Consider the following 13011-nt stretch of genomic DNA (forward strand, 5'->3'; position numbering starts at 1 on the left):
AACCAACTTTGTTCACCGAATTATTTCATTTTTTTGTTTATTCTTTTATTCACTACTCTGCCATACAATTTGAAGTGTAGTCCTCTAGTCCTCTACTTTTACATAAATATTTTGGTTTGTTGTTGGGTTTAAGGCCTATGAACCTGAAGGGTTATTAAGGCCACAACAATAGCTTAATGACCACCCAGCAAGAATAATTTAGTCCTGGATTATGTTCCATACTAAATTCTATACATGTATACTGAGAAACCATGTGATCAGCCAATATTCCAGATATTTCCTTTATTGTTTTATATCAGATATTATGTAACATTCATTTTAATATAAGCACGTATAGTTATCAATCAGGTTCTTCAATAATCTTTCATTATGCACACAATGACAAGTCAGTACTGTAATTATCAAGAGAAGGCACCAAACCGAGAAGGCTATGTAGCACCATCAAATGTGCGGGATAATCAGAGGGCGCTAAATATCACCAAGGATGCCAATACGAGAACAGAAACGCACAAGGCGAATGATATCAAAAGTATTTGAGTCACCAAGAATTCTATCGAGGGACAAGCGACCGCGAGGGGCGGTCGGAAAACATGACACACGCTCGTCCTGGAAGTCAGGACATTCAACAAGAATATGCACGACTGTAAGAGGGACAATGCAATGTGGACAATAAGGAGCAGGGCGGCGCTCCATTAAGTGACCGTGAGTTAAACGGGTATGGCCAACACATAACCTAGCCAGAGCCGTTTCCCACTGCCGGTTACGGTGGCAGGAGGAAGGCCACTGGGACACACAACTCTTAAGAGTACGCAATTTGTTACCAATAACAGAAGACCAACAACTCTGCCATCGGGCAAGGATGGAGGCATGAATAACTGGGTAAAAGTCGGAATAAGGAACACCTTTATGGGAGATGGGACAAGTGCGGATAGCTTCCTTAGCGGCAGCATCCGCGCGCTCATTTAAAGACACCAACATGGCTGGGAACCCAGCAAAATGCAACCGACTTATATTTACTGGAGATAAGAAACAGCCAATGTCGAATCTCGACAACCACCGGGTGGACCGGATGAAAGGACCCATACGCTATGAGGGCACTACGAGAGTCAACTACTACCACAAAGAAGGATTGACACCGGGAAAGCAGGAGACGAAGAGCATAGAGAATAGCATAAAGTTCTGCTGTGAAGATGCTAGCCTCCGGAGGAAGGCGACACATAAGTGTAGTCAGGAAAAACAACAGAGTAGCCCACACCGTCAGCAGACTTAGACCCATCAGTGAAGATGGAAACTGAGTGGGAGTGAAGAAAAGTGCTCAAGGATGAGGCGTTTCAGAACTGTAGGAGGGATAAAAGCTTAGTGATGCAGGTCAGAAGTACAAAATTTGGGAAGGGGACCCTCCACGAGGGCAAGGATGGAACAATACGAGGAGAAACATTGGTAATATGAGCTGAAAGAATCCTGTAAGCGAGACAGACAGACAGAAAGAGGAAGGAGGTGAAGAGGAACAGGAACTACAGGAGGGGTAAAAGTCAAAGCACGATAGAGCCGAGAGTGAGGATGCTGTAAGGATCTCGCAAGATAGTGAAGACAGTAGCGATCACGGTGATCCTGAAGAGAAAGCCAGTGTCAGCGTACAAACTGAGGGTAGGAAGTGAACGAAAAGCACCAGAGCCGAGGCGCAACCCAGTATGGTGCAAAGGATCAAGACGGCGAAGAGTAGAAGGAGAAGCAGAAGAGTATGCAGGGCAACCATAATCGAGTTTAGACAGGACGAGAGAGGAATGTAAATAGTGGAGCGTGCGCCTATCCGCTCCCCAAGAAGTATGGGACAAAACCTTAAGTAGGTTAAAGGCCTTAGAGCATTCAACACGGAGGTAAGAGACATGGGGCGACCAAGACAAACGAGTGTCAAAGAATAACCCCAAAAGCCTCGCGGAATCTTTGTACTGTACTCAAGGGGATGACCATAAAGTGACAGAGGGACGAAGAACAACCCGCTTCGTGAATTGCCTCCTCAAACACCCGGGCGTCGAAACAAAAGAAGGTCAAAAGAATAATCAAAACGGGCAAAAGGTCGGCAGGAAATGACAATTTTATAGGAGAAGAGGGGGGAGAAAAATGAAACACGAGGAAAAGGAAAAGGGGTCTGGCAAAATTGATAAAGGCAGCAGCAGGAGCATAAGGCTGCAAAAGGACAGAGGACTGACCCATGTAGCATCACACTCCGGCAGCTGCCCACCAAGCCCCCCTCACGGCAGCAACAGGCCAGACAGCGAGGAGAAACTCAACACACAATGAACAAAAATATTCAATATTACATATCCTTGGAGTATACAAGACAATATAGTACTTAGTACAATACATTTTCAAATTAAAACAAAACATTACAAAATACCATCAATCTTAAAGTTCTTGGTTAACACTTTATACTTTGGATAATTCAGTGTGATTACTCAAACTTAAAAAATACCATTCAACTGTTATTTTAATAACTTTTATGTTACAGAGTACAGTTTTGAATTCAATGGTAAAATGCACAGCAGCTAATTGCAGTTCTTAATTTGTATGTCTAATATTTTAACCTATGGGTAAAAGATCTTGGCTTTTATGGGTGTATCATTCTTGTCAGAAACTTCCACCAGCAGTTGGTGAATGTCTGAGACTGACCGCTTCATCTGTAATAAAGCAGTCATTTTAGTAACACAGAATACAGCAATATTCGAGACTTCATTGTGCACAGGATTCTTAGCAGATATATGGAAAAAGGCAAACATAGTACCAATCTGTAAAAATGGTAGTCATGAAGAACCTCTACATTATGTACCCATATCATTAACAAGCGTGGTAGTTAAAACACTTGGAAATAATAGTTAAAGCCAAATTGGTTGAACACCCAGAGAGTAACGGCATAACAGACAGACAATATGGGTTTTCGAACAGGAAGATCCTATATAACACCTAAACACCTACTTAATTTTTATGAGAGAGCCACAGAGCTACAACAGGAAAGATGGTTGAGTTGACTGTGTGGACCTAAAAAACAAGGCTTGACAGTCCCACACAAGAGACTGTTCTGGAAACTTGAACATGCTGGAGGGGTGATGGGACACTGATGACATGGATAAAAGATTTTCTAAATGAGACAGACGAGGGCAGTAATTAGAGACAATGTGTCTGACTGGAGGAGTGTTACGAAGCAGAGTACAGTACCACAGGGTTCAGTTCTTGCACCAGTAATGTTCATCATCTACATAAATGATTTACCAGAAGGAATACAGAATTGTATGAACATGTTTGTGGATGATGCTAAGATACTGGGAAAGATAGGAGATGCAGAAGATTATAATACCGTTCAAACTGATCTAGATAAAATAAGTGCTTGGAGCGTTAAGTAGCAAATGGAATTCAGTGAATAAATGACATGTTATTAAATGTGGAATTGGAGAAAATAGACCACACACAACTTACAAATTAAGTGGAAAGGAGTTACAGAACTCTAATAAAGAATGAGACCTAAGGGTGGTTTTTGGATAGTAAGCTGTCACCAGAGGAACACAAAAAACATTGTCGGAAGAGCGTATGCGTAGTTTTCCAACTTCAGACTTGCTTTTATTTACTATACAGTATACAGATGGTGAAATACCAATGAAACTGTTCATGACTTTTGTGAGACCAAAATTGGAATACGCGGCAGTTGTATCGTGCCCATATCTCAAGCAGCACACAAACTGGAAAAAGCGCAAAGGCATGCTACAAAATGGCTTCCGGAACTGAAAAACCAGTTACGAGGAGAGACTAGAGGTGTTAAACGTGCCAAAATTAGAAGATGGAAGAAAAAGAGGTGATATGATAACCACTTACAAAATACTAAGAGGAATCTACCAAATTTACGAAGAGGAATTCCTGAAACCAGCAACTTCACGAACAAGAGGACACCGATTCAAGCCAAGGAAACAAAGGTGCTGAAAAAATATTAGAAAGTTTTCTTTTGCAGTGGTAAATGGTTGGAACAAGTTAATTGAGAAGGTGGAGGCCAAAACTGTCAGTAGTTTCAAAGTGTTATACGACAGTACTGGGAAGATGGGACACCATAAGTATCTAATCCTGTAACTACACTTAGGTAATTATATGTATTAAAAGATACTGTATACTGTACCTGTATTGGACCATTAGTAACACTGAACATATAAGCGTTATAGATATTCTATACTAAATTAGCATAATCAATTGTTCAAATGAAATGAAAAATAACTAGGTCTGTCAACTTTTCAATACTATTATACTGTACATACAATCAGCATGTTTCACTGACAGAGCTCTCGTGATGGCAGATGAGACAGATACTATGAGCTGTCACTTAAATTTGTAGTTACCTCAATGAAATTACCTAATAGTTTTTAGGATGAGAGCTATGCTCATGGTATCCCGTCTTCCCAGTATTCTTTGTCAAATAACGCTTTGAAACTGCTGACTTCTTTTGGCCTCCTCCACCTTCTCACTTAACTTGTTCCAACTGTCTACCACTAATTACAAAAGAAAACTTTCTAGTATTTTTTTGGCATCTTTGTTTCTTTAGTTTGAATCTGTTCTCTTGTTCTTTAACCCTCAAACCGCTAGGGGCCCAAATGGAATTCACACCCACAGGCGCAACAAAAAAAAAATCCAAAAAATTCTTTCGTCTTATAGAAGTATTCATTTTTGTTCCCTGATCACGGAAAAAATAACAAAAAAATCGTAGGTGGCATATTTTAGCCGCAATAAGGTAGGGAAGTGTGGCAAAAAAGGGGCGTTGGCAGAACCTTCGCCAGACGAGGTCTACTCCGCCCGAGCTGTCAGACGGCAGTTGTCACAAATATATTATTACCTAATTATTTCAATGTCTCTGATTTTTTCTTAGTTTTTTTGCAGTAATATTATTCCATACAGTGAATTGTGGTATATTTATATTATAAAATGTGTGAACCATCGCTGTACTCAAAATTATGGTGTGCATATTAGTGATTCAATTATTATGTTCATAAAACAATAAACAAATAGTTTTGCTGTTGTTACACTATATACACAGGTTATATATAAGTATCTGCATGTTTTGTACACCATAACGAACTACTAAGTTGGTCTTGTGAGTCAAAAAGCAATGAGGAGTGACCGCCAAACACCAGCGAGCCACTCACTGCCACTCCCTCCCTCAACACCACCTCACTCACCCTCATTTACCTCCCACAATACTCTTTCTGTATTTATTCACTATACACAGATGTTATATATACGTATTTACATGTTTTGTTCACCATAACTGTACATCTAAGCTTGTATGGTGAGTAAAGGCCATAAGACGTAGCTACTCACACAGTCAGCTGATCGGCGGCCGCCCTCAAGGCCAGACGCACTAATATTTGTCATCCAACAATATTGTTTGTGGTGTTATTACGCTATATACACACATTATATATAAGTATCTACCTGTTTTATTCACTATACCTGAACAAATAAGCTGGTATGGTGCCCAAAGACCATAGTGGCCATCAGTAAACAACATGCCAAGTAGTGCAGACGACGCTCCTCCCTCACCAAAATGGCGGCTCCCAACCTACTCCTCTCGCTGTTATCTCACACTATACACACGTTATATATAAGTATCTACATTTGTGTTCACCATATCGAACCACTAAGCTGGTATGGTGAGTGCAGTCAATAAATGGTGACCACACACAGTCAGAAAACGACGCCACAACCCTCCCTCCCACAGCATTACTCCTCCCTCCATGGAGCACAGCGCTAAATATCACCACAATCCTGCTATTATCAGAATCCTGGTCAGTTTTATCACAGTCAGGGGGCTTCAGTAATACTATCACTGCTAAATAATAGCAGTATCATTTATATTATGGTATTTGTAGGCGATGCTGTGGTCACAAGCTGAACAGCGGTGCTGTGAGCTCGTGCTGCGTGCGCCAGCCTTGGTGGCTTGCTCAATACTGACGCTGTAACACCCAAGAATGTTGGCCTGGATTTTTTTTCTAGGTGGCATCTGGCAACTATCGGTCGTGGCTGTACTATAGCTGCCCCTATCCCAGGCGGGGAGTTTAAATTATAGCGCTAGACACGAAATCATATATAAATGATGTGCGCGGTTTCGGTTTTGTCACTGATATCATTTATATATGATATGCGCGGTTTGAGGGTTAAGTTCCTGGTTTCAGGAACTTTTCTGTGTGTGTATATATGGTAATGCATGTAATGAAATAACCATGTGTTGAAAATGTACGAAAACATTATTTACAGTACTACACACACACACACACACACACACACACACACACACACACACACACACACACACACACACACACACACACACACACACACACACACACACGTGTGTGTGTGTGGGAGGTGAGGTGAAGCTGGAGGAGGCAGAAGTCACACTGCAGCAAGCTCCTGGAAATATCGAATTACCTAAGTAGTGGGAACAGGTTGAGGGCTACAGTGGTGTCCCAGGTTACATAAAGGTTCAGGGAAGAGTAAAAGCAAATAAAATACAATAAACAAGTAAAACTGAGTGAAAATAGTCGAGTGGAAAAGTTTGTTTTGGTCTAGAACAAAATCAAAGATGGCCGCCGCCACCACCCCCACTGAGAAGGTAGACACACCATCAGATGATGGTTTCAAAGGATTCTCAACACAAGATATAAGGAAAGGAGGTGTTCTTGGCAGGTTAGAGATAATTGAGGACATGCAAATGAAGTATGAAGAAAAAGTGCTTAAATTAGAAGAGGACAATGGAGGTCTTTGGAGTGAGCTTTGCACTCTAAAAGGGAGTATGCTGCAACAAGGTAAGATTATTACTGCATTAACAGACAAGGTAACAAATCAGGAGGAGCAAATCAAGGAACTAGTGAAAGAAAATGAGGCATGGAAAGTGAAGTGTGGTGACTTTGAAGAAATAAACAAAAAGATAGACTCATATGGTGAACAACTCCAAGCAAGCCTAAGGGCTAACATAGAGTTAGGTAAGGATCTCCAACTGGAAACTTCACTGACAACTCACATAGAGGAGGTGAATAAAGAACTAGAAAAGTATAAAGAAGAAATAAAAGCGACATATGCTCAAGTTGTAAAAGAGAAAGAGACTATCAAAGAAGTGTGTTCGGAAGTCAAAACCAGAAATGACCAACAAGAAGCAGAAATTAGGCAAGCAATTAGGAAAGAACTGGTTACCAACAGTAAACTGGTACAAAACACTGCAGATAGAACTAAGTCCATAATCATTTTTGGATGTTTAGAGAAGGAAATTTCATCTAGGGTGGACCGAGCGGCAGAAGAGATGAAAATCATAGAGAAAATAGTAGGTTTAGGAGAAGGCTCAAAGGAAAATGTCAGTGATTTTAGAAGAATAGGAAAATATGAGAAAGAAAAGAACCGCCCCTTAAGGGTGACCTTTAATGGAGTGAAAAACATGATGGAAGTGCTAAGAAATGCCAGGAATCTGCAGAGTGATGAGGTTGGCAAATCTTGGTCAATAAGACAAGACCTCTCCAAGGAAGACAGAGAAAAGCTGAAAATGAACTTAATTGAGGCAAAACGTCTAAATGGGGATAGAAATGAAGAAGACAGAAATTCTTTTTTTTACAAAGTGACAGGGACTGGAAAGCTTGTGAAATGGTACATAAAAACAAAGCAACAAGATCAGTAGTGGAAGGGGGAGTAAAGAGCAAAGGAAAAGGGAACATGTTCCTGAAAATTGTATATACCAACATAGATGGAGTGAGGTCAAAAACTTTGGAGTTGCAAGATATAATCCAGCTTAGGGTCCCAGATATTGTTGCATTATCAGAAACGAAACTTGAAGGAAATATAATAAATGAAGTCATATTCCCAAGAGGCTACTCAGTTTGGAGACGTGACAGGAAAACTAGGAAGGGAGGAGGAGTGGCTGTACTGGTGAAAAAACACCTGAAGGTAAAAGAGTTAATATTTGAAAACCCTCGAGATATTGACATAATGGCATTGCAGGTCTGGAATCAGGATGATAACCTGATAATTGTAAATACCTACAGCCCACCAGCAAGCAACACGTGGACAAAGGAAGAACTGGATGACAAACGAGAGGGCCTCATAATGGTCATGAGAGATATTATTGTACAAGCAGATAAAGATAAATCACGACTGTTGATACTGGGGGACTTCAACTTTAGAGCAATAGACTGGGAGGCCTATGAAGCAAGAACGGAGGACTTTTGGACATGCAGATTTGTGAACCTCATTCTGGAGACATTCTTGTATCAACACATAAAGCAAGCCACAAGAATGAGGGAAGGAGATATACCGTCAGTACTGGATCTAGTATTCACCAGGAAAGAAGAAGAGATTTTTGACATCCAGTACCTTCCTCCCTTGGGAAAGAGTGATCACGTCCTGTTAGACATTAAATATGCTTTAAGATATCATCTAGAAGAAAATGGGGACATTGAAACAGTTGATAAACTCGATTTAAAGAGAGGCAACTATGGGGAACTTTGAAATTTTTTTAATGAGTGTAATTGGACAGAATTGTTGCTAGGCAGGGAAGTAAATGAAATGTATGCCAAATTTTTAAAACTATACGAGGAAGGCACACAAACATTCATACCAAAACAGAGATGCAGGACCAAAAAACAGGATTGGTTCGACAGAAATTGTGAGAGGGCAAGAGACCAAAAGACACAAAAATGGAATCAGTATAGGAAGAGGCCAAACCCCCAAACATACCAGCGATACAAAGATGCGAGAAACAATTATACAGCAGTAAGGAGAGAGGCAGAAAGAAATTTTGAAAAAGGGATAGCAGATAAATGTAAAACAGAACCGGGCCTATTCTACAAATTCATAAACAACAAATTGCAGGTAAAGGATAATATCCAGAGGTTGGAAATGGGAAACAGATTCACGGAAAATGAAAAGGAAATGTGTGAAACATTAAATGAAAAGTTCCAAAGTGTGTTTGTACAAAATGAAATCTTCAGAGAACCAGACACAATAAGAATTCCAGAGAACAAAGAGCGGATAGAGGTGTCTAGAGATGAAGTGGAAAATATGCTAAAGGAGCTCGGGAGGAACAAAGCAGCTGGCCCAGATGGCGTTTCACCATGGGTTCTGAGAGAATGTGCATCTGAGCTCAGCATTCCACTTCACCTGATCTTTCAGGCATCCCTGTGTACAGGAATCGTAGCAGACGTGTGGAAACAGGCTAACATAGTTCCAATCTACAAAAGTGGCAGCAGGGAAGACCCCCTCAATTATAGACCTGTATCATTGACAAGTGTAATAGTGAAAGTATTGGAAAAGCTAATCAAAACTAAATGGGTAGAACACCTGGAGAGAAATGATATAATATCAGACAGACAGTATGGTTTTCGATCAGGAAGATCCTGTGTATCGAATTTACTCAGTTTCTATGATCGGGCCACAGAGATATTACAGGAAAGAGATGGCTGGGTTGACTGCATCTATCTGGACCTAAAAAAGGCTTTCGACAGAGTTCCACATAAGAGGTTGTTCTGGAAACTGGAAAATATTGGAGGGGTGACAGGTAAGCTTCTATCATGGATGAAAAATTTTCTGACTGATAGAAAAATGAGGGCAGTAATCAGAGGCAATGTATCGGAATGGAGAAATGTCACAAGTGGAGTACCACAGGGTTCAGTTCTTGCACCAGTGATGTTTATTGTGTACATAAATGATCTACCAGTTGGTATACAGAATTATATGAACATGTTTGCTGATGATGCTAAGATAATAGGAAGGATAAGAAATTTAGATGATTGTCATGCCCTTCAAGAAGACCTGGACAAAATAAGTATATGGAGCACCACTTGGCAAATGGAATTTAATGTTAATAAATGTCATGTTATGGAATGTGGAATAGGAGAACATAGACCCCACACAACCTATATATTATGTGAGAAATCTTTAAAGAATTCTGATAAAGAAAGAGATCTAGGAGTGGTTCTAGATAGAAAACTATCACCTGAGGACCACATTAAGAATATTGTGCAAGGAGCCTATGCAATGCTTTCTAACTTCAGAATTGCATTTAAATACATGGATGGCGATATACTAAAGAAGTTGTTCATGACTTTTGTTAGGCCAAAGCTAGAATATGCAGCTGTTGTGTGGTGCCCATATCTTAAGAAGCACATCAACAAACTGGAAAAGGTGCAAAGACATGCTACTAAGTGGCTCCCAGAACTGAAGGGCAAGAGCTACGAGGAGAGGTTAGAAGCATTAAATATGCCAAAACTAGAAGACAGAAGAAAAAGAGGTGATATGATCACTACGTACAAAATAGTAACAGGAATTGATAAAATCGACAGGGAAGACTTCCTGAGACCTGGAACTTCAAGAACAAGAGGCCATAGATTTAAACTAGCTAAACACAGATGCCGAAGAAATATAAGAAAATTCACCTTCGCAAATAGAGTGGTAGACGGTTGGAACAAGTTAAGTGAGAAGGTGGTGGAGGCCAAGACCGTCAGTAGTTTCAAAGCGTTATATGACAAAGAGTGCTGGGAAGACGGGACACCACGAGCGTAGCTCTCATCCTGTAACTACACTTAGGTAATTACACTTTGGTAATTACACACACACACACACACACACACACACACACACACACACACACACACACACACACACACACACACACACACACACACACACTGTAGACCTAGAAATATTTTTATTTGATAATAATGTACCCTTAGTTTTTGTGAATCATGTGTTCATAAAGTAAGTTATTCAACATTTATACTATAGAAAATACTATACATGAAAACAAGTGAAAAATGATCAAAGAAACATCCAAGGTGAACACTGGAGTCATATCTTATACTGTATACAACAGTGTCAGAAAAAGTAATTATTGGGTCTTGATAGATGCCTCCAGATTCCTTCCATGATTGCTTTCACACTTGTCCAACCGGTAAAAGTATACACACAGTACACATTTTTTAGCTTTTCTTGCATTTTACATGCAAATGAATAATTCTATACAAAAATATTTTAGAATGTAATTTTGTGTGAATAGGCAGAAATGACTATATATCAATAGCTGCATGTTGAGGGTTAACAAATGTCCAGTAATGCATCAAAAACTAAATTTCTTTTTGCTCTATTAGCACTCAAAACTAAATAAATAACTTACGTCCAAATAGTGGGCACGGATGACCAGCAGGAAGTAAGTAAGTATGAATATCCATAAGCTGCATATGATGGTGAACACGGCTACAGCACGCCATTCATTGATATATATAAGTATTCCAATTAAAATAGCACTAACAATAATACTGAAGATGATGGATAGGAGTCTCATTGTCATGTGGGGAATCATCAAGCATGGCTTTTCCTGAAAACAAAGGAAAAAAATTAAGATATATATTGGTATCTATTGTGAGAATTATTCTTCAAAATTATGCAAGGGAAGGAGGATTATCCTATTCTATGATCCAACCTGTCATCCTAAAATGATAGTACTTATAGCAACAATTTAGACGAACGTACAAAATAACCAACATCAAATGTAATGAAATGCCCTTTTCTGAATGAGCCTCTGTGGCTCCCTGAAGCTTTGTTGCTGATATAGCTTCCAAACACTTAGCCACATCAGTCACAGGAGTCTTATTTGCTTATTGGCACCAGAGCCCAAACCTGGCCCCTTCATAGCACAGGGAGTAAGGAATTATTATGATCACCCTCACCAGGAAAGCACTCGGAAGGAAACTAAATGATGCAATACAACCGCTTGGTTTATGAAACGAAAGCACCAAAACGATCAAAAAGGCATTGCAAAAGAATCACTTAAAATTAAAAATTAATCTGAAACAGGATATGAAACAACTCCCCTGGCACACATGCTCCAAGCTGCCCACAAAGCTGGCATCCCATGGAAGAAACCACCAACCTGGATCAAACAACACAACCCACACATACTAAGGAGAGCATGAAGTGCCCCAACATTACAACTGGACGAGAGAGCCAATAAAAACAAAGCCTTAAGAAAAACAGCTCGGACTAAAGAGACACCTGCAAACCGAAGGGAAGAAAAACACGTGTGATCTAGAGACCAAGAAGGGTTAAGGCGAGCATGAGCTGGTTGGAGGTGAAAGAAAGCCAGAGACAACCTGCAAAACAGTACTGTGTAAGTATTGACACTGAATGTCAATGAAAGTGGTATCGTCAAAGCCACACGATAAGAAGCAACAGTATTATGAATGAGGTGCCGATCAACAACCAAAACAAAAAGGAAAGAACCACTGGAACCGACACAAACACTATGAAAAGAGGTGAGAGGAGCACCATGAAACTTCAACCTGTCACAATTAGGAGACACTGGTTTGACTGAGCACCATACAAATGGTGGTAAATCTGCGTCAAAAATACTAGATGCATAGACTGTAAAGGATAAACCAGCAAAATACCTCGATGGGCCAATCTGCTGAAAGAGGCAGCCACAGAAAAATGCTCGGGTTCAAACACGGGGCTATTTTATTTTCAGGAGCTTCGAAAGGAGAAGAGAATTGTCAGGGGGGAAATTGCCAAGCTATTACGAAAATACAGTACTGGGAAGGGGTCAGGATAAGGATTTGGGATGGAAAGGGGAGGGAAGGAATGGTGTCCAACCATTTGGACGGTCGGGGATTAAACGCCGAACTGCATGAAGCGAGACCGTTGCTCTACCGTCCATCCCAAGTGGCTGGGCAATAAACAGTGGGCTAGAAGAGTAAAACTAGTGCTGAGTCATCCACCCATGTGCTAGAAGGATCACCTTGCCAAAGTATGTCTCCAACCAGGACAGCAGCACCCAGAGCATCAAATGAACCAAGGAAAAGAGGTAAATGTCTCTACCAGTCCAGCTAAAAGGCATCTACTGTGTGAGTCTCGTGATCAGGAAATGAAGCCAAACTGCTGGTGCCAAGCCAACATGAAGAGATCCACCTCATGGCAACCGAATTTGTCTCGTAGCCAACA

At 40.4% G+C, this 13011-nt stretch overlaps 1 protein-coding gene across 2 annotated transcripts in view; it reads right to left on the reverse strand.

Moving 5' to 3' along the window:
- Positions 1 to 254: 254 nt before the first annotated feature.
- Positions 255 to 13011, reverse strand: part of LOC123766904 (lysosomal-associated transmembrane protein 4A-like) — a 57755-nt gene continuing 44998 nt past the window's right edge. For both annotated transcript variants that reach the window (XM_069307445.1, XM_069307446.1), the window contains 2 exons: positions 11189 to 11389; positions 255 to 2678 (listed from right to left, as the gene is read on the reverse strand). In XM_069307445.1, coding sequence (XP_069163546.1) covers positions 2586 to 2678; positions 11189 to 11389 — 294 coding nt within the window. In that variant the 3' untranslated portion in view covers positions 255 to 2585. The remainder of the gene's footprint in view (positions 2679 to 11188; positions 11390 to 13011) is intronic.

This window comes from Procambarus clarkii, chromosome 60, assembly GCF_040958095.1.
Source record: "Procambarus clarkii isolate CNS0578487 chromosome 60, FALCON_Pclarkii_2.0, whole genome shotgun sequence".
NCBI classification, from domain to species: Eukaryota; Metazoa; Arthropoda; class Malacostraca; order Decapoda; family Cambaridae; genus Procambarus; species Procambarus clarkii.